The 22,847-nt window shown below is 36.7% G+C and overlaps 1 protein-coding gene across 1 annotated transcript in view; it reads left to right on the top strand.

Moving 5' to 3' along the window:
• ADGRA3 (adhesion G protein-coupled receptor A3) overlaps nt 1–22,847 on the top strand; it is a 124,227-nt gene that overhangs the window by 49,783 nt on the left and 51,597 nt on the right. The window contains exons 4-8 of the mRNA XM_064366064.1: nt 3,761–3,832; nt 12,179–12,250; nt 14,532–14,692; nt 16,825–17,038; nt 21,303–21,467. Coding sequence (XP_064222134.1) covers nt 3,761–3,832; nt 12,179–12,250; nt 14,532–14,692; nt 16,825–17,038; nt 21,303–21,467 — 684 coding nt within the window. The remainder of the gene's footprint in view (nt 1–3,760; nt 3,833–12,178; nt 12,251–14,531; nt 14,693–16,824; nt 17,039–21,302; nt 21,468–22,847) is intronic.

The raw sequence follows: 22,847 nt of genomic DNA, 5'->3' as shown, positions 1-22,847 counted from the left end.
GTGGTAAGGCAGTGATCGGCATCAGTTCAATTCAACAAAAATTCATAACATCTCTCCTGTGAGCCCAACTATTGATTCTCTGGGAAACAATTTCATTACAGGTGTACTTACTTAAAATGGTACTTAGATATTGATAATGGGTTTTTATTTGGATTGAGAATCAACTTAAATTTGTTGATAAAACAAAAGAGAAACTAATGGATCTAGGATTCATGGAAGGCTCTCGAACAAGGCTGTGGAGACACACAGGTAAGTCAGGAACCTCTTGAGGGGTTTGCAGTCTAATGGAATTGCAAACACCGACCAAGAGCCTGGATATGGAATTGAAATGCAATTACAAAGAGATGAAGCGGTAGCTAGAGTTTAGCTGCAAAGTGTCGGGTCAACAGTTTAGCTGTTGGACGTTGTTAGGCCTCAGCTATCCAGACACAGGCAGGGGATATGGAGCATGACCATAAACAGGCTGTGCCTCCAGACACAGGGTCGCTAGGGAGTGGAGGGCAGCAGCGGATGAGCATGATTTATAGCAGTGAGTCCCTTTCTTTGTGCTTCTGTGTGTGCCCAGAGCCAGTTTTGCACCCATGTCAAGTAGGAAGCAAAAGTGCAGGGGCTATGACCTACCCTATCAGAAACTCTGGGGCTGCTGCTAGGTGATCGTTCTTCAGCCATCCCTCCCAGGGATTCTGATGTGGAAGTATGAGAACTTTTAGAACATTTTCCCCTCTAATCTGTTTTTCCCTCAGTGGGAGGAATGTGAAATTACACTATCAGACAGGTCCTTTTCTTATTCCCTCCCTCTGTGTTCCACACTATTGTAGTCACAGCTTTTAGGTAATAAAAATGTTGATGCTGATTATCATAGCTCTATGCTGAGATATAGGTTGAAGAAAATGTGGCTATTAATAAAAAGCAGTTTCTTCAGGATGTTTTAGATACTGCAGACTATCTTAGATTCTCCATCTAGTTCTTTATCTTGCAGGAAAAATCTCTCAAGCACTGTCATCCAAAGTGAATTTTAAAAATTCTCGTTCAGGAGTATTTAATGCAATTACTGATATTGTACCAGCCACTGCCTTAGTGGTCTTTCATTGCATTACGTGTTAAGTAGTCTCTTGTGTTCTTGCTTAAGAAGGTAATTGCCATTTATAATATTCTTCCCACTAGAAGATACATTCTTAATTCCAAATAGATGACTTAGAATTAGCTTAGGATACACATCTTGCAAGCTGAAGAAGTCCTGTATGTAAACTCAACGGCATGTAAAGATATTTGGCAGTAGTAATGTTTGCTAATTGCTTATAGATACAGACCTTTTTTCTTATGGGTTCTTAAGTCATTAATTTCAATTGTGCATCTCCCTTAACAAACACACATGAAGTATTTTTGTTATTTTGTATTTTTGCCTTTAGTTTATAGATTATTTGAATCAGGAATTTGAAGTGACTTTCTGAAGAATATACTATCAGAAGTATATGAAACCTAGATCCATCAGTTTCTCTTTTGTTTATCAACAAATTTAAGTTCTCAATTCGAATAAAAACCCATTATCAATATCTAAATACCAATTTAAGCAGGTATAGCTGTAATGAAATTGTTTCCCAGAGAATCAATGGTAATTGCACCATTTAAAGCTCAGAATTGAGACAAGATTATAAATAGAGCCCAGATATGCTTTTTTAAGCAACAATTTATAAGATGATGCCTAATTTTCTTGAACAGCAATATCAGAAAGTAAAGGAAAATCAACTGGAATTTTTTTTTAAAAAGTCCCATATGATTAAATACTTAGGAGCTACAGAACAAGGACAGATAAAGCCTTTATTGCTTAAGATTCTTTGACGAAAAGGTGCTGTAAGAGTGAGAAGGCATAACTGTGAAATTACTGAAGACCAGGATTACTTAAGGTGATGTATTAGGCTTCTCCAGAGAGAGAACCAGTAGGAGATATGAGAGGGGATTTATTCGGGGGAATTGGCTCAAATGATCACTGAGGGAGAGAGGTCCCACAGTAGTCTTTCTGCAAGCTGGAGGGCCTGGAATCCCGTAGCGTGGCTCAGTCGAAGTCTGGAGACCTCAGAACTGGAGAAGCTGATGTTGCAGTCCCCAGTCCGAGGCCAGAGGCCTGTATGCCCTGGGAAGCGCTTTGATGTGAGTTCCAGAGTCCAAAAGACAAAGAACCTGTAGACTGATGTTCAGCAACAGGAGGAGAAAAGGTGTCCTGCTCTGGAAGCAGGAGAGAGAGCAGAGAGAGACAAGCCCTCTCTTTTGCCTGTTTGTCCCAACGGGGCCCCAGCTGATTGGATGGTGCCCACCCATGTTGAGGGTCGGTCCTTCCTCTCTCTGCCCACTGATCCCGTACCAGTCTCCTCTGGAAACACCGTCACAGACACACCCAAACCAATGCTTCACCAGCCATTGAGGCCGCTCAGTCCAGTCAAGTTGACACCTATAATTAACCATTTCATTTTAACTTTTGAAATTGTCAAGGAAAAAAAAATGAGTAGGTACCCAATTCAAATGCTATGTTCTTAGAGTTTCTGGTGAGACTAATACATCTTCTGCCATTACCAAATACACAGTTTAAAATCCAATAGTTTTAGTTTGAAATGGATGGTCTAGATCACCTTATTGAAGAGTAACTCAAAGAATGCGTACTTCTCTATGACACAGAATAATAGGGACATGGAAGGAAATACAATGAAAATATTTTTGAAAGTTTGACTTATGGAGCTTATTCTAATTATTTTGTCAGAATTCAAAGTGTGATGAATTATTCCAAATCTAACAACTAATAAAATTTAAGATTCATTGTTTTAGAGTTTTCTTGCATACGACTTATTAAGTTCACTGAAAACAGTGATGAAAGTCATGCCATCCCAGGTGAAAGTTACAGATATTGTCAGTTGTTATCTTCCAACATAAAGTTTTTACTTTTAAACCAGTGCAGGCCTCTGATTAAATATCAAAATGAAATTGTGTTCATGGTCCTCGGTGTCAAGCAAAGTAAATGAAGAAGAATAGAACAAAATAGTAACTAAAACTTTTACATAGTTAAAAAGAAAACAGTTTCATTGATTGAGGAGAAGTAAAAAATATTTAGAAGGTAGCATTTAATAGAAAATAGAAATGAGGAGTGATTGCAAAAATAATTGGGCCGTATCATAGATATTGTTAAAGTAATTTGGCTTGGAGTCTAAATGATAGATCTGTAAACTAAAAGCTAATACAGTTGTTTCCTTCATTATAGTTGAAACTTCTGAGTATTTAAGGAATAAAGTTAGACAGAAAGTGGTATTTGCAGATATTCTTGAGGAAATGAAAGTTCCATCATTCTAATAATTTGCCCTTTTCTCCATTGTCTGTCATTTATCGGCTGAATTTGGGCTCAGTTCTCCAGCTGCCCCAGCATAATTAACTGTGTAGGTCATCTAAGGAATTGTATTGCAGGCAGCAAGATAGATTGACTTTCATTTTTACTACTCCAGTTTTATCTTGAGTAATTTTGCAAGAGTAAGTGCTTGAAATATAGAGGACACTATAATTGAGCAGCGTTGAGTCTGTGTGTGCCAGCAGTAAGTGAAGCAAGGATCATTTTCGCCTTCACTGCCATCCTTATCTCACTTGAGTTGGGTAAATATCTCAAAGATGCTAGAATAAAGGTCTTGTGCGATACCTGGGTGCTATTCTTGAATACTGAATGCATGAGACCTTCATTAACCAAGAGAACTAATTGAAGACACTTTTCCATCCTTCTCCTTAGGGACCTGACAAACAATCGAATAGGATGTCTGAATGCAGACATATTTCGAGGACTCACCAATCTGGTTCGGCTGTAAGTACATATTTTCTTTCCCATTAAAAGATAAGGAAGCATTTGAGCCAGTACCTAAATACGTATGAAACCTGATATATTTAATTATAAGTAGCAACTGTAGGACTTTTAGAAGCCGTAAGGAACAAGGAGCTCACAATGTAATAATGGGGATGTAATGCCCTCAGAAATATAATGGTACATTGTCACACCACCCACATGGACACATGGACACACACACCACATAACACAGTGTGTACATGCAACAGAGAGCACGTTCATGCCGAGAGGTACGATCAAAAGCTTTGCTAGTCTGGGAGAATTTCTAGGAAGTAGTAAAATACAAGCTGATGGCCCAGAAGATTTGTAGAGATCTGGATAGTTAGAAAGGAAAAGAAGCCAAACCCATGATACATGGAGGTGGGAAGGAGAACAAAACCATTTGTCAAGGGGGAGGCTGGTGGACTTGGAGTAGAGTAACCGTTTGAATTGTGCCTCTGACCACGTGATTTGGAGGGAGTTGTTTGACTTTTTTGAACTTTTCTATTTTTCACCTACAAAGTAGGATTAATAGTACCTCAAAGTTATTATAATGATTATTTAAAATTTAAGTCATCTATATCTGTTTATTTTTATTATAATTTATATAGAATATAAATGTGGAAGAACTTTGTATAAGTCATCAAGTATGTTTTTATCTTTTGTTTTTAAATAAAGAAGTTTCTAAGCCAGGAGTGGTGGCTCACGCCTGTAATCCCAGCACTTTGGGAGGTTGAGGTGGACAGATCACTTGAGGTCAGGAGTTTGAGACCAGCCTCGCCAACATGGTGAAACCCCATTTCTACTAAAAATACAAAAATTAGCTGGGCATGGTGGCACGCGACTGTAGTCCCAGCTACTCGGGGAGGATGAGGCATGAGAATCGCTTGAACCTGGGAGGTGGAAGTTGCAGTGAGCTGAGATTGCATCACTGCACTCAAGCTCTGGGGGACAGAGCGAGACAGTCTCAAAAACATTAAAAATAATGGTAATAAAAAAGAAGTTCTGTTTGGGAGTAATTACACATAAGGCTGATTATTTATAATAGAGCTTTATTTTGAAACATATGAAAAGTAGATAGGGGCTTAGAACTGATTAAACAGTAGGAAGCCACTGAAAGACATTTATGTTGGAAAATGACATGAAATCATGTTTTAGAGGCAAGCAGTCTGGGAATAGGGTTCCGCATGAAATGCCAGATGTGGAGTGGAAAGTCATTGTAAGGGTTGTCTACTTGTGATTCTTTCTCCCTGTAGGTTTTTAGAATGTTTCTTGTATTTCAAGCTACCTTTGAAAAACCAATTAGGGGCTTAAGTGATGGGATTCTTTCATCTATATAGTAAGGGAGGAGACTTCAAATCAGTGATTAGAGTAGAACAGAATGTTCCTGCTTCGTAGGAAATTTGTAACTGTTTTCAGTGTGTCCTTTCATTTTCAGGGAAAGGTATATGGCCTGATTTTTTTTATATATATATTTTTTATTTATTTATTTTTTAATTTTTTTTAAATTGCATTTTAGGTTTTGGGGTACATGTGAAGAACATGCAAGATTGTTGCATAGGTACACACATGGCAGTGTGATTTGCTGCCTTCCTCCCATTCACCTATATCTGACATTTCTCCCCATGTTCTCTCTCCCCAACTGCCCTCCCTGATTTTTGTTTTTAAGTAAAAGACTAATTTAGTGTACAGCTTTACTCATGACTTGCAGTTAGTTAAATTAATTTCATCTTAACCCCTTTGTAACTGCCTTGCAAACATTTCTATCTCAGTGCTTTTTAAAATCTCTTCGTGAGATTTTTGTATTTTTACCTTTGAGGACTGCGTTAGAATGGACAAAATCATACATTTATAAAGGAAGCCTTTGTTATATGTTTGGGTAGGTATGACTGAAGTAATGAAGAACAAAATAGTAAACCGGAGTCTACTATTTTGTTGATTTTTAGTTTTAGATTGATTTCTAGCTTTGGCCTGGGGATTTGACACCACATCAACAAATGTTCTTTAGGCAAAAGAGCTGGTGGGAGGGGCGAGGGCAGGTTGCTATTTTCTTAGTATTTTCTTTGCTTCCTTTGTCAATAATTAAAATTTTTGGAAGGTCTAGAACTTGGGTTGTCTTTTACATTTTTACCAATTATCTGATGCCTGTTGTGAGAATTTATATGTAATGGAACACAATGAGCATCATCCAAGTAAAACATTAAAACATAAAAATACCATTGCCAAGCTTCCCACTTTGAGATTTGATTGAGATGATCTTATAGCTCATGTAATAGATTTTTGTGGCTTTAAATTTGATTTATTTTTATTTTTATATAGACTTTTGGGATACAAGTACAATTTTGTTATAAGCTTAGATTGCATGGTGGTCAAGTCGGGGCTTTTAGGGTATCCATCACCTGAATAACATACATTATACCCATTAAGTAATTTCTCATCCACCCTCCTCCTACCCCCTCATGCTTGTGATTCTCCACTGTCTATCATTCCTATTGTGGATCTTCTAAATGGAACAGTCTGTGGCATATACAGCAGTATACCTGGCTTACATCTTTTAAATACTTTTTAAAGACAGCATGGCAATTAAGGAAATGACTTACCATTCAGCATTGTATTTCAGTGACATTGCTGATCACAATTTGGGTTGAGGTAGGTCTAGAGCTGTGGATCAGGAAACTTTAGGGTGTTCTGCATGGGCTACTGCTGTTCCCAGATTTTTGAGCTCTTGAGCCAGGCCATATGTGGGTTGTGAAGGCTGATAACAGCTCAGATTTCAGATGTGGAGAACAGCATTTTCTCAGTCCGGTGAGTGGAAAAGAGAATCTGATTAGGAATGGTGTATGCAGTACATTTCTTAGATTAGGAATCAGAGATCTTCTTCTATTTCCCACCCAAAAGAGAAGGTATATAAAAAGAAGTAATTCTAGAGTGGATCACTGTCCCCAGCTATTTCCTCTGGTAGCTCTTCAGTTGGGGACCTCAAACTGAATAGATCCCTTAGCCAGGGAAGTTGGAATCTGAGGTCCCTCAGTACGTTGATGAGACCTTGGTGGACGGCCTAGGCATTCTCGCCCAGATTTCTCATCATTTTAGAACAAGTCTTGGCTTTGGAAATTTAAGTTAAGATTTTTTTTTTAAAAAAAACCCTTTCTTTAAATGTGTTAGAGGCCTTAGTAGACAGGGGTGGGGTGGGGTTATAAAATTGATTAATTCTATATATTGATCTCTGCCTTTGCTGATGGAGAAGTTCTCTTGAACAATCTCAGAGAAATATAGTCATAGAAGTTCTCACTCCGTCCTGCTGTAACAGTGGACATAGCCGGCAGACCAAATGGGGAGCCAATGATGGACATCTGTGAAGCTTGTGTCTTTACTTAGGAGTTTAATTTCCAGAGAAATTGTCAGGAGATCTACAGACCCAAAACTTTGCAAATCATCTTTATGATCAAGCTAATACCTGTATTTTTTCCTCAAGAATTATACCTTTAATATTTCCTGATCAGAAATATGTATATTTATAAGAACTTCCCTTTACAGTTTCCTTTATATAAAAACATGTGTTGTATGTGTATGTATTTATATAAATAAATATACATATACAACTTATATATATGTATGTGTATAAAGAACTTCCTTTGTATAGAAAAAAGTGGATGTTATTGAGTAATAAAATCATGTGAATGAAAAATTAAATTTCCCTTCATCACTTCAGTCACATCATCCTGAGATAACTTGTATTAATGATCTGGTGTGTATCCATACACACACACATACATACATACATACATACATACATACATACATACATACATTTTTTTCTGTTATACCCAGAAATGCATAGACACCAATACAGGACTCTAAAAATGCTCTCTACTTGGCAACTCAGTTTAAAAATAATTTACCAAGATATTAACATCTTTTTAATAGAGTACATGTTGATTTAGTTCATGCTTGTCAGTGGCTACAGAATATTCTAGGTGTAGAACAGACTGTAACTTAGTCATTCCTCTGTAGATGGAGATAGCATTGAATTGCATTTTTCCTTCTTTTACCAAATCTGCCCTGATAAAGACTCTTGTATAAGAGAAGATGCATCATATACACATACAACTCTAAAGAATTCAAATATATCTATTTAGCAAAACATAAGTAAATAAAGTCAAATTAAGTGAGAGTAAGAAACAACGATGTCTAGGCACAGTGGCTCACACCTGTAATCCCAGCACTTTGGGAGGCCAAGACGAGTGGATCACTTGAGGTCAGGAGTTTGAGACCAGCTTGGCCAACATGATGAAACCCCATCTCTACTAAAAATGCAAAAGTTAGCTGGGCATGGTGGCATAGCTACTCCGAAGGCTGAGGCATGTGAATCACTTAAAGCCGGGAGGCGGAGGTTGCAGTGAGCCACTATACTCCATCCACTGCACTCCAGCCTGGGTGACAGAGTGAGACTTGTCTCAAAAAAAAAAAAAAAAAAAAAGAACAGGATGGGAGTGGGCAGGTAACTCAACTGCTACTCTATTCTGTGAGCTTATTCTGACATGGGAGCAGTGACTTTGTGGTTGTCATTCTCAATTCCTTCTTAGTTTTGTTTATGTATTTATTTGTTGAGCATCTCAGAGCTGGACTGTGATTGTAATGTTTTAAATGTGTCGTCGTTTATGGTCCCCAAATCCAAGCCAGTTACTTCATTTGTGTTCTGCTATACAAATAGCAGTCTGTTCCAACACTCAAGGAAAAATGAGTTTGCATTGGGATTTACTGAGAGGATGGCATGTCTTTCTCCAATATGATCCCTTCCTTTGTGATTTCTAGGGGGCATATCTAATAATATGCATATTAGAACTTATTGGTAGCCAGGCACAGTGGCTCACGCCTGAAATCCCAGCACTTTGGGAGGCTGAGGTGGGCGGATCACAAGGTCGGGGGTTCAAGACCAGCCTGACCAACGTGGTGCAACCCCGTCTCTACTTAAAAATACAAAAATTAGCCAGGTGTGGTGGCGTGCACATGTAATCCCAGCTACCTGGGAGGCTGAGGCAGGAGAATTGCTTGAACCTGGGAGGCAGAGGCTGCAGTGAGCCGAGAGTGCGCCATTGTACACCAGTCTGGGTGACAGAGTGAGACTCTGTGTCAAAAAAAAAAAAAAAAAAAAAAAAGAACCTAGTGGTTGCTGTAAGATGCAATTCTTTTTTTTTTTTTTTTTTTTTTTTTTTTACTGGCAGACAAGAGTTTTACTCTGTCACACCCAGGCTGGAGTACAGTGGTACCATCTTGGTTCACTGCAACCTCCGCTTCCTGGGTTCAAGCAATTCTCCCACCTTAGCCTCCCAACAGGCACACCATCATACCTGGCTAATTTTTGTATTTTAAGTAGAGACGGGGTTCCATCATGTTGACCAGGCTGATCTTAAACTCCTGACCTCAGACAATCTGCCTGACTTGACCTCCCAAAGTACTGGATTACAGGTGTGAGCCACTGCACCTGGCCCAGTTCTTTTGTTTATACTTAAATCCTTCATTTGTAGGATAGATGTTTATTTCCAATTTACTCTTATGGAATCTTGAAAACATTTAAAGAAAATCAGAGACGATTGTAAATATAAGGAATGTCTGTGTACCCATTGCCCTGTTTCAGTACTTTAGTTTTACCTATCATGTATTGTCTTCTAACCTGCATTATTTTAAACACATTCCGGTAATCATGTAACTAAAATGAGATAGCTTTATAAACATACACAATTCTTGATTGTAACTGCGTCTAAGTTACTTTCCTAAAGTTTTTTTTTTGAGATGGAGTCTTGTTCTGTCGCCCAGGCTGGAGTGCTGTGGCTTGATCTTGGCTCACTGCAACTTCCACCTCCCAGGTTCAAGCAATTCTCCTGCCTCAGCCTCCCAAGTAGCTGGGATTATAGGTGCTTACCACCACACCCGGCTAATTTTTGTATTTTTAGTAGAGAGGAGGTTTCACCATATTGGCCAGACTGGTCTTGGACTGACCTCTAGTTATCTGCCTGCTTCGGCATCCCAAAGTATTGGGATTACAAGTGTGAGCCATCACACCTGGCCCTTAAATTTTTTTTTTTTTTTTGAGATTGAGTCTTACTCTGTTGCCCAGGCTGGAGTGCAGTGGCATGATCCTGGCTCACTGCAACCTCTGCCTCCCAGGTTGAAGTGATTCTCCTGCCTCAGCCTACAGAGTAGCTGGGATTATAGGCACACACCATTATGTCCAGCCAATTTTGTAGTTTTAGTAGGGATGGAGTTTCGCCATGTTAGTCAAGCTGGTCTCAAACTCCTGACCTCAGGTGATCTGCCTGCCTCGCCCCTCCCAAAGTGCTGAGATTATAGGTGTGAACCACCATGCCGGACCAAAATGTTTTTTATCTTTTTTACTTCCTTATTTTTTCTTGTTTTTTATTTTTTGTTTATTTATTTTTTTTATAAGATGGGGTTTCACCATGTTGGTCAGGCTGGTCTTGAACTCCCGACCTCAGGTGATCCGCCCGCCTTGGCCTCCAAAGTGCTTGGATTACAGGTGTGAACCACTACGTCCGGCCTCTTTTTTACTTCCTTAAAGTGTTACCGTGATTTATACTGTCATGATTTATACATACCTTTCTCACAATTCACAATTGGTATCTGCTCTGATAGGCCAAAAGAAAGAAAAAAAGGAAAAAAGGTATCCTTTTCCTTCTTCTTTCAATTTGCAAATAAATACTCATTTCTGTTTAAGTTCCTAGGTACTTCCTCTATGAGAGTCATTGAATCCAGCCTTGTTACTTCAAAAAAATTATAAAACATATATAAAAACCAATCCAGTGTTGTTCTTCTTGAAGGTCATTGTGTATTAATTTGCAAAGTGTTGGCCGTTGTGGGATATCAGGTCTTCGAATCCAAAAGTGGAACATGTTGCTACAGGTGTCCCTGGAACAGCTGAACTCTCCCAGATCTGTTCTTTTCTCTATCTCCACTTGGAAATCCATCTACCCGATGGTTACTCTCTCCCACATATGAAGGATTCAGCCCAGATTCCAGAGGAGAAGCTGCAGGTCACGGGATTTCTATCCCATCCTCTGCTGTGTTCCACCCCCCAACTCATTTCTAGAACTCTAGGTCTAAATTCTGTCTGTTCTCGATACTACAACAGGCATAGAACAGATCCTGTGGTGGTTGAGCATATTCCATTTTTCCAGAGCCCTCAGTCTCATCTTAGCATTAGAAGTTCCCTGAAGGTGAGGTATACATCCTGAGCCATCAGCAATTACTGAGCACCGTTTATACTCCAGCATGTTATTGGCTGTCAGAAGTGCCTGCACACACACAGGCCCTCCTCGTCCAGCTCCAGAGCTCATAGTCCAGTATGGAAGAAATACTTTGGTCAAATTGCTTTATGTGTAACAAACAACTCAAATTGTAGAATAGGGGTTTTTGAATTCCATTCATTTAAAACACTGTAAGGCTCAGGTTATGTATTGAAGCCCTCTAACACAAGGAAAAACTGGAGAAGTGATTTGCCCAAGAGTAACGTGGTATTATATCCCAGTCTCTCATTTTAAGCCCTGAACTCATTCCTTCCTCCTCATATTTTTCTGTCATGTACAGTACGCTCCTACTGCTGATTATTGAGGCCATCCTTTTCCTTTTGTCATTTTTTAAAGTTTTAATTATGTGTTATTTTCTATTTGTTTTTACATTTTTATTTGCTGCTTTCACTCTGTTGCCAGGTGCCAGGCTGGAGTGCAGTGGCACAATCTCGGCTCACTGCAACCTCCGCTTCCTGGGTTCAGGCAATTCTCCTGCCTCAGCCTCCTGAGTAACTGGTACTACAGGCGCACGCCACCACGCCCAGCTAATTTTTGTATTTTTAGTAGAGACGGGGTTTCACCATGTTGGTCAGGATGGTCTCTATCTCTTGACCTCATGATCCTCCCGCCTTGGCCTCCCAAAGTGCTGGGATTACCGGCTTGAGCCACCACACCCGGCCTGCTTTCTTAAATTAGATGAGAATGAACACTTAGAGTAATTCTAGTGGGAATTCAGAAAGGTATCTTAGGTTCACCTGATATGTGACAGAAAAATTCTTATCTAGCATTAATATTTTTTAATAATTGTATTTATTACTTTATATAAGGTGAAGAATAATTTTCTTCTTTAACCTTGGAGGAAGTATTTGCTAATTGCTCTCTCTTTATAAGCATTAAAATAACTTTCATGACTTCTTTATAACATTATTTAATGACTGTAGGATGCTTTAGAAAATACAAAATAGGATAAAATGATAGATACTTGTATATTTAAAAAGTGGAATTATTGTCTGTTTTTCAGAAACCTGTCAGGGAATTTGTTTTCTTCATTATCTCAAGGAACTTTTGATTATCTTGGCTCATTACGGTCTTTGTAAGTAAGAATTTTCTCTTTTGATTTTCACATCTTTTTGAAAATTAAAAACATTTATTGTATGGTTTCAGAGACCTTGTGAGGACAATATTGTCAATTTTCAAAAGTTAGAATCTCACTTGAGAGCTTGTATTCACGTAGAAAAACACACAGTAAGCCTGAATAATGTAGTTTAGGACAAGCATTTTCTCCTTAGGATACTGTTATCACTCTATATTTAGAGTAAGTAAACTGATAATTGTTTCTTTTTAACTTTTTTTCAAATTATAAAATGTTATATTGTTGGACTAATTAGATTTCCAAAGTATAAAATATCCCTTCCTATGAAGAATTTGTAAGAATATTTTATGCTTTAGGAATTAAATTTTATCCTGTAAACCCACCCTCCCGCCCCTGACTTAAAATCAAATTTACAGCTTATTACTGATGTTTCTAGGGATGTTTATTTAGAATGCCTACCTTATGAAATCAGTTTAAGTTCTGATTTACACAGTTTTTTGTAGCTTTAGAATTGGTTGATTTTTTTTCCCAGACTGTTTTGTTAACCGAGATTGCCTAGAAGTTACTTTTGAAAGTAACCATTTTCAGATAAACCTTAACATATCTCAGACTATAAATTATCCTAAGTTTATTGGAATTACAGTTAAATATAATGTTTTTCAAATTTTCATTGGAGTAATTTACAGGATTGAGTATCTTTCTTCCAGGGAAAGAGTTTTTCTCTCCTGATTCCTCTGTTCAGTGTACCCTGACTTCTCCTCTCATCTCTATTTCTTTCCTACAACTATCATTTAAATCTCATTTAGGAGTCTTCCTTTGGATGTAGCTAATAGGTTAGGAACCCCGACTAGCTCCTCACCATCACAGCAGGCATGTGTATGTATTTCTGGAGTCACTTTGGCTCATACTCCATCTTGTTTCTCTTTGTGGCACCCTTATCATTCTTATCCAGACTATGTTTGAGCAGAAACATCTCCTTTTGGCATGTTTAGTGGGCTCAAGCCATCCATTTCTGCAAAGATTAGGAAATAAAAAAGAGAGAAGACAGTCTGGCTTTTGAGATCCTGGGTAGCAGGAACGTGGGAAGTATTTTCATCCCCCAGATGGGGAATATTGCCAGTGTTTTTACCTGGTAGTGTTAGGAACTGACCAGAAGGTGGTGCTTAGGAATTAGGAGTCTGTTTTGTTCTCCTCCTGGTATTGTTTAAATTTATTTTTTATGCTGTATTCCATCAGACCCCCTTTCTTTTTTCCATATTATTTTTTGCCAAAACTGAGGAGGTGAACCCTGAGCTAACACTCTAGTGTTAGAAGCACACACGCTTACATTATTACACTTTGTTGATTTATTTTTATGGAACACGTTGCATTCTATTTTACCTATGTTTACACTTTGATTCTTCTATTATATGATGCCCTCGATATTGGCAGGGACAGGGTCCTGCATTTATTTTTATTAGCTGGACTTAGCAAACGTGTGGCACGTGAATAGTCAGCACCTAGTAATTATAGTATTTAAGAGATTTTGTGTTTGTATCTCAGCTCTGTTTATCCTTTTTTCTTCTTGTGCCCAAGTGCCACATTATAAAGCTTTTTGCTTCATATAAAGACATGCCTTTGCTATCTTTTATATCAAAGCTGACACAGTCTTATTTGTATGCTTTTGACTTCTTGGGTCTTTATCTCTTACATTTGTAAATATCTATGATGTCACTTGGTGCATAGCAGAAAGGGGTCAGAAACAGTCCCTACCCTAGGGGAGCTCACAGTTTAGTTAGACATATAGAATATAACCAAGGAAAACAATCTGTATTGCTTTAGGTTGCTGTTTCATTGCCAAAATCAACAGAGTTTATAGGCATTTAGGCCAAGAATATGGCAATGATGCTGGAAAATTGAGGATGGCTTCAAGATCCAATATTAATGCCACACACTTCATGATGAATGGGTAGAAGCTTGATAGACAGGATTGGGATTTGGTATTCCAGATCCCTGGTGTTCAGTAGCTTGTCACATAGGAGAGGGATATCTGCCAAAGAGTCTTTGCCTACCAAATTTCATCCAAAACAGAAACCCGGGATCAGCTAGGATCAGTGTTGGGGTCCAACACTGTGCAATTCAGCTCCCTGGAGAAGAACTGTAACTAGTCGATGGAATGTACTGTAGGCGTGGTATGGGTGAACAGTATTGTGCTTGCCACCAGAAATGTAAACCACTATAAAACAAAAGTGCTATTTAATTTTACTCACTATAATCTCTAAGTTGTATTTGCATATTACAGGGAATTCCAGACTGAGTATCTTTTGTGTGACTGTAATATACTGTGGATGCATCGCTGGGTAAAGGAGAGGAACATCACAGTACGGGATACCAGGTGTGTTTATCCTAAGTCACTGCAGGCCCAGCCAGTCACAGGCGTGAAGCAGGAGCTGTTGACATGCGGTAAGGGAGAAATCCAGACGGAGAAAGCATTTGCCATATTTTGACTTCCCACCGTGTTTTTCTTGACAAATTGTAAGATTCTCTTTATACTTGGACAGAACTAGTATGCAGCCATTAATCATTATGGATTTGATAATATTTAGTTTATGCCAACAATTAAGCCAGCTAGATTAAACGACCTTTTTTTTCCCAATTGTCTTTAAGGTAGCTGTGTTTAGGTTACCAACAGCTTTCTTTATGCAAAGCAATTTCAAAGAATAGATTTTCAAATTTTCTATCAGTTGGCAACTCATGAATTTGTCAGTAGTAACACAATCTCAGGATGCACAATCCTGTTTGTGGGTGGGAATGTGAATGATAGAGCCTTTTTGAAGCAACAGGTTTCAGTGTTCTTAAAAGACTGATACAGGCGGGGTGTGGTGGCTCATATCTGTAATCTCAGCACTTGGGGAGGAGGCAGGTGGATCACCTGAAGTCAGGAGTTCAAGACTAGCCTGGCCAACATGTGAAACGCTGTCTCTACTAAAAATACAAAAATTAGCTGGGTGTGGTGGCGGGCGCCGGTAATCGCAGCTACTTGTGAAGTTGAGGCAGGAGAATTGCTTAAACCTGGGAGGTAGAAGTTGCAGTAAGCAGAGATCACGCCATTGTACTCCAGCCTGGGTGACAAGAGTGAAACTCTGTCTCAAAAAAAAAAAAAAAAAAAGGCGGATACAGTTAGATCTAGTAAGATCTAGTAATTCTACATCTTGTAGTTAATTCTTAGGAAATGATCAGCTGTGTATGTAAATCTTCAGACTCTGTGTATAAGCATATCCTAAATTCTCAAAAATAGGGGATTGGTTTAATTACTTGTGACATACATATTCAATGAATGCAACTATTGAAAATCATAATTTTGAAGAATATCTGAGGGAAATGACATATTTGCCACATGTTAAATGAAGAAAACAGAAAAACATACACCTACACACACAACCCCATAAAACAAAAACAGTCCTAAAATGATGAGGGGAGGTCCCAGTTTAGTCTTTGTTTTGAAATGAACAATCTATCGTATTTGTTTCCTTTTCTCTTTATTATTATTTTTGTATCACAAGTAAAATATGCTCACTGAATGAAAATTAAGATTTGTGGAAAGAAGAAAATTAAAAGAAGCAGAGAAACAAAGCCCATGTTTATGTTCATGACTGAAAGATGGCTCATGTTAAGACCTTTTTGTATCATCTTCTGTGACTTTTTTCTATATTTTAACAAAAATAGTGTCATATTCTAATAATATTTTACAACCTTTTTAAAGTTGAATGAATGTAAACATATTTTCTTATTTAAAATAGATGCATATCAATCCATTCTATAGATGTAGCCATAATATAACAACTTCTATATTACTGCATATTTCACTTGTTAATAATTTCTTGCTTCATAAATAATGGAAGGACTAATTTCTTTGTATGCATTTTTGCATATTTTCTATTATTCTTCAGGATACACTACTACTGAAAGTAGAATTGCCATGTTAGAAAAATGGACTAAATTTTAATGACCAATTTGTATACATTTTTGCACATATATTTAAAATCATTCCCTTTTATTTTTCTGACTGAAAGGATAAAAACTGATTTAAAAACTGATTATAATATATGGGATCTTAAAATACTGGTTTTTCCTTTTTTCTTTAAATGTTCTGATTTTTCTGCAAGGAACATGCATAGTTTTACAGCCAAAAACCTGTGTTGTAATCAAAGGTAATACAGTCTCCAAAGTGTATTTTAAAGTTGTAAATATCAGCATTTACTTATCATTGATGCCATTTTCTAGAGCACAACTTGTTCTCTTAGTTCATTTCTGTAATTATCTGATACTGTTGTGATCCACTAAAGAGGAATAACACTAAATGTCAGAACTGAGTAGGAAATGGTTTCTTTTTAACTTCATTTTTATCTGTTACCACTAAACTCAGTAGCAGCCTGGTTGGTATTAGCATTAGAATGTTGGTTACTAGGGAATATTTGTTGTTCTATTTTTGTAATTTTATGTAGAATTTCTGTAAAATTAAAATTCTGTAGAATTTTAGTTATGGTGTTTGAAAATGGTATTTGTTTACTGAGTCTTTGTTTCGCTGTCTCTAGGTCCTCCGCTTGAATTGCCATCTTTCTACATGACTCCATCTCATCGCCAAGTTGTGTTTGAAGGTGACAGCCTTCCTTTCCAGTGCATGGCTTCGTATATTGATCAGGACATGCAAGTGTTGTGGTATCAGGATGGGAGAATAGTTGAAACTGATGAATCTCAGGGTATTTTTGTTGAAAAGAACATGATTCACAACTGCTCCTTGATTGCAAGGTAAACTTTTTTTTTTAAATGAAGAATTGTGCCTGTATATTTTATTTATCTTTTTGGAGTTGTAATGTTTAGTGGAATTTGAATTAATATTTTATCTTCTTGCATTTAAAAATGCAAACGTCAGGCATTTCCTTTTCCTGGTTGTTATTCATCTTCTGAAATTAAATAGCCATCTTTTTATCCAGTTTTTAAAGAAAAGGCTTAATATAAAAGACAAACTTTAGAAATTAGACTTTATAAAAGTTTTTGGAGGAAAAATGTAAACTTTTAGTGCTAAACCTAATTTCGAACTATATCTTGCTGCTAAGCTTATATATTCTCTTTTAGTAGTCACATGATACTGACTCTCGTCAAAATATTGACTAATATGATATTTTAAGGTACTTGCCTTCTCCACCTACTAGTATAAAAGAATATAACATCTGTATGTACTATCAACCTCATGATTGGTGTGAACTCCAAAATAATTAATTCAAATAAACTTTATAAAGTATAATAGACTAGGAAAATATATGATATTATCACTTACTATATATTCTATTTGGTAAAATTTTTACCTGTAGACATTGAGTTTTCCCCTCCCTTTCTTCTTTTCTTCCACCTGCCTAGAACTTGGCTTATATTTTTATTTCAGTAAAGCTGCAGCTTTCAAACTCTCTGCTAGGGCCTCCTAAGGTAACATCACAGCAAATTCACAGGGGTGCTATGAAAGATTACTGAAAAACTAAAGTTTTTGAGTTGGCATTCAAGCCTCAGGGATTCTCTGAGTTGAGATTCATAACTTATGAAGTCGGCTATTTTATAATTTCTATTTTATAATTTGTCTTGAGATTTCATGTCTACTAGAAGTGCATTTTCATTTGTATCTTCTAACATTTAGAGTAGATGCTTGATGCTTTTAAATCCTTTTCTGCTAATTCCAACATGTGGATCATCTTGTGGTTGTCACCATTGGCTGCTTTTCTTTTAAATATGGTTCATATTTTCTTTTTTTAAAAAAATGTTATTTATATGTCTGGCAATGTTGGGTCATAGACTAGATGTTATGAATGATTTGCTATGGAGGAGAGATTGGTAAAGTACAGTCTATGAACCAAATCTGGCCCACTGGGCCCGTGAACTAAGAATGTTATTTACATTTTTAAATGGTTACATTTTGGATGGTTACATAATTACCTACCTAATATTCTCAATATTGCTTTGTAGCCATCACAGCCTAAAATATTTACTGTCTGGCCATTGAAGAAAAAGTCTGCTGACCTCTGACTCTGGATTCTGTTGTATTCCCCTGAAGAGAGATAACTTGTTTGGTTAGACAGTTAGCTTGGCTGAACTGACTCCTAGCTCTGTCCCCTCTGGTAGGCAGAAGCTAAAGTCTTGGTTTCTGCCCTACCTACAAGTGTAGTTCAGAATCAGTAAGAGATCTTGGTGCATTTTATACATAGAAGTTTGGGCTTGCAGCCAGACTTCTTTCTACCTCTGTCTTTTGATTTTTTAAGGCAGTAAGATTGTGAGTTTCTATTTGAGTGGAGCCTACCCTTGGACAAAAATCATTAACAAAAAATCTCGTAGTTACTTCCCAAATTAAATCCCGAAAACCCTTGTTTCTCATATTAACTCTTCAGTTATTGCCTGCTTTTGATGAATCTTCATGTGTTTGAATGATTGTCATTTTATAATTTGTCAGGGGCATACAGTTGTTAGCTGTAGGAAGGGTAGTTTAATATGAGCTACTCAGTGATTACTAGAAGCAGAATTCCTTTGTTAGGGGATAAGATTAATCATTAGAAATGATATATTCATTGTTACACTAGTTTGACTGTAGCAGTAATTTCACGTGCATATACGTGTGTCAGAATTCATCACATTGTACACTAAGCAGTTTATTGTATAAACAGACAATAATTGATGTATAATTCAACAATAAAGTCTTAAAAGTGGAACCATTTTCTGTGTAAAAGAGCTTTGATTAATTTAGAACTCTAAATTATTTGACTATAAAATAGGTAGATTTACTTTATAAGTCTATTTCTGCAGGTCATGCTTAAATTAATTTAAATTATGTATAGCAATACAAAAAATATTAATTTGAAGGATAGCAAGTTAGCCTAACATTTTTTTTTGGTAGGGACATTTGACTAACATGAAAATCTTTCTTGTGAAGACTGAGAAAGTTCTTTATCTATATTTTGTCCCAGAATAATAGTAGAGGAAAGAAATACGTGGTTATTGCTTCGATTAATCTGAGATTCCTATTGATTTTTCATTGATCTCCTCATGTCTTTGCTTCCTCATCAGTAAGAAACAGCATTTTTCTTAGGAGATGAAATTGAAGCTATTTCTTTTTCCTTTTTTTAATGTCCAAATCTGCTTCTTCGAGGATTCCTGGAAATTTTATTCCAGTGATTGGTTTTAGACATTAAAAGTATTGCTAAAGTTATCCAGAAAAATTTGCAGATTTGGAGATTGAAGGAGAAAAAAGTAGTAAGCAAACTGCAACTCTACTTCGATAGTGTCATACTTTGGGATGCTGGGCTTCGGGCAGTTACTGTGGTACAAAGTGAGTACTGTGTGTAAAAGTCATTGTAGAACAAGAAATGAGCATCGTTGTCTGATCCAAATCTGAGGTTAGATTAATTTTAGAGTGTCCAGCAGGCACCCATATCTCATCAAGAAGTAGTTGCGGTTATTTAAGAATGTAAGAACAATTTTATTTCAAATTTATTTGTATTACTTTTATCAAATGGATACTAAAGGATTTGAATATAGATATACATTTTTGGGATTTAATTTAGCAATAGGAACCACCATAGGTATTTTTTTGAGCTGAGGGGCACCATGAAAAAGTGACCATGTCAGTGAAGGTTCTGTGAAGTAAGACAGTGTTTGGGAACCTCTGGATTAAGGAATGATTTTTTTATTGCCAAAATATATTTCTTCCTAGTTCAGTAAAGCCTTGTAAAGTAGAATGTTGGACAAAGTTAATGTCAAACTCTTTTTTCTCTATCACTGTATCTTAAAAATATTAATTACAGTATGTTTATTTTTCTAATTTAGTAAAGACAATAAACATTTTCTTTGATGACTCATAATATAAAAGTGTCTTGAGTCTTTATTAGAACATTTGCTGTAGTCATCAATTATTTAGGAGACTGGACACGTGTATTAACTTCAGACATAATTTTATAAGTTAATTAAAATGATACATACTTTCTGTCTAATTATTTCTTATCATTTGTGTCTACATAACCAGCGAAGCATGCTGGGTCCTGTGGGGGGAATAAAGGGTAATTGAAGGCTCTGACATTTGCTCCTTAATTAATAGGTTTTATATTAGAGAATTATGATTTCATCTTGGAAATTGGATTTACTGACAGCCATTTAGAAATACAGCTGTTTTATAAATTGAAATATACCTTAACGTGGAAACCTTTTGTGAAAGTATTAATTGGTAATTTACTAAATCTTTTTAGAGAGGCAACTTGTTGTTTCTAGTGTAGCCCTTTATATTTTACCTTAAACATTTTCTTAATTATGTAACTTCATAATTTTTTTTCATGTTTGAATGTTTTCTTCAGAGTCTGTGAAAAGGGAGATGTAGCTTGGAAACTTCTCCAAGTTTTGCTAAAGAATGTATGACGATGTTTTTGCTTTTGGGCTTGCCATTCTGTTTTTTTTGTGTGTGAGACAGAGTCTCGCTCTGTTACTCAGGCTGAAGTGCAGTGGTGCTCTCTTGGCTCACTGCAACCTCCGCCTCCTGGATTCAAGCCATCCTCCAGCCTCAGCCTCCCAAGTAGCTGGAATTACAAGCATGCAACAGAACACCTGGCTAACTTTTTTTGTATCTTTAGTATAGATGGCGTTTCACCATGTTGGCCAGGCTGGTCTTGAACTCCTAACTTCAAATGATTCACCCGCCTCTGCCTCCCAGAGTGCTGGGATTATTTGCCATTCCTGTTATGTAAAGTGTTCTCCTCTCCCTGTTTCTTCAAGGAGAATTCTCATGCACCATATAGCATTGCATTTGATTCATATCAATCAGGTCTCTTATTGTCCTGATCGTATATTTTAAAGATCTCTTTGCTTATTTGTCTTGACATTGAAGGACTTAAAAAGTCATTTCTTGAATTCATTTTTATATAGTAAGTGCTTACCCCACAATGTACATTCAAAAATATTTGCTAAATGAATGATTGAGGCCCATTATTGTCTCCCTTTTTGCCTAATTATATTTTCTCTCTTTTTAAAATCTTTCTTTATGCAGCGCCCTAACCATTTCTAATATTCAGGCTGGATCTACTGGAAATTGGGGCTGCCATGTCCAGACCAAACGTGGGAATAATACGAGGACCGTGGATATTGTGGTATTAGAGAGTTCTGCACAATACTGTCCTCCAGAGAGGGTGGTCAACAACAAAGGTGATTTCAGGTCAGTGTCATGGAAAATACTGGAAAAGTTTAATTTGCCCCAGATCCTTTTATTGTCTAAGACACATTATTGGTTTCCTATCCTGAGTAACACAATTTGAGAACTATCCATGTCTGAGGACTACCCTTTAGAATAATGATTTCAGAATCACTTATGGAGATGAACAAAAGAGTTGCTTGAACTGTATCTCAGACCTGTTGATTTCAGAGTCTCTGAAAATAGAGTCATTTTTAATAAATGGTTTTGTTGTATAAGAGCTACTGCCTTAGGGAAAAATTTGGGATATTCTAGTACACAATTCAAACAGGATAAGGTATTTTCTGTGTTTTTTTCCCCAGTGGCTCTTTTATAGATGAGCATTGAAAGGTCTTATATTGCTAAGGTACTTTTCACTACTGGTGGTTCAGTAGGTCTCGTAATTAGAAGAAGCACATACCTAATTTTCTCCCCTTGTTCAGTTCTTCTGGAAATCAAGCAAGAAGGACTTTGGGAAATGAAAGCTGTTGGGTAGCCTGAAACTTGGGGAGCCACGGAATCCCAGGTGGGGTTTCTTGAGCCCTGTTAAGATAAACAAAGGGAGTTATTTATTTTTCGTAGAAAGTTTAGGATTTGCAGGAGATGACAGCTTTTATTTTAAACTCTGTTTACTTTCAAAGGTGCTTTAAAACTTCCTTAAATATATTATTTACTTGATCTTATTTATGTTCAGGGATTTAAAAATGAGTTTGTAGTTGATATAAACAAAAGGAAATATGTTACTCTTTGAAGAAGCATGGTGATCGTTTATTTCGCAGTTGGCCTTGTCTCTGATGGATTCAGTTGTTACCTCTTGGCTGTAACCTTAGTGTTTGAAGGGTGGGAAAAGCCTTTGTTGTTAATCTTTCAAGTCCAAAGTAAAGAAGCAATAGTAACATCTTTATCTCAGCTAGTTCATCATTGTTCTTAATTTTAACAAAATTCTTGACATGAATATATGGAAATCAACATTTATTATTGCCAATGGATAAGTCTTTTATGTAGATTAAGTATTGATCTATAATATATTATGCTTTTAAGTGAAATGTATGGTATTTGATAATTTTGTTATATTCAACATCTTTTATTAAATAATCCTAATATGTTTTACTATTTATGGTAGATTTTCTATTTTCTCATAGTTTTTGAGTGCTTGACATTTTTAAAAATAGAGCAGTTGTTTATAGATCAGTGAATTATTTATCTTTTGACACTCCTTAAGATATTATGCAATTAAACTCCCACTGCATTAATAAGATTGAGTTTAGTGTTGCTTGATCTATTTATGTGATTTTTGTCATGAATTCTATTTTGGTGTGACTGATAGTATAATTTAGTGTTTTCTATGGTAAGCATCAATGGTAA

Source organism: Aotus nancymaae, unplaced genomic scaffold (assembly GCF_030222135.1).
Source record: "Aotus nancymaae isolate 86718 unplaced genomic scaffold, 86718_ANA_hifiasm-v0.15.2.pri h1tg000006l, whole genome shotgun sequence".
NCBI classification, from domain to species: Eukaryota; Metazoa; Chordata; class Mammalia; order Primates; family Aotidae; genus Aotus; species Aotus nancymaae.
This window is presented reverse-complemented; position numbering and strand designations above follow the sequence as displayed.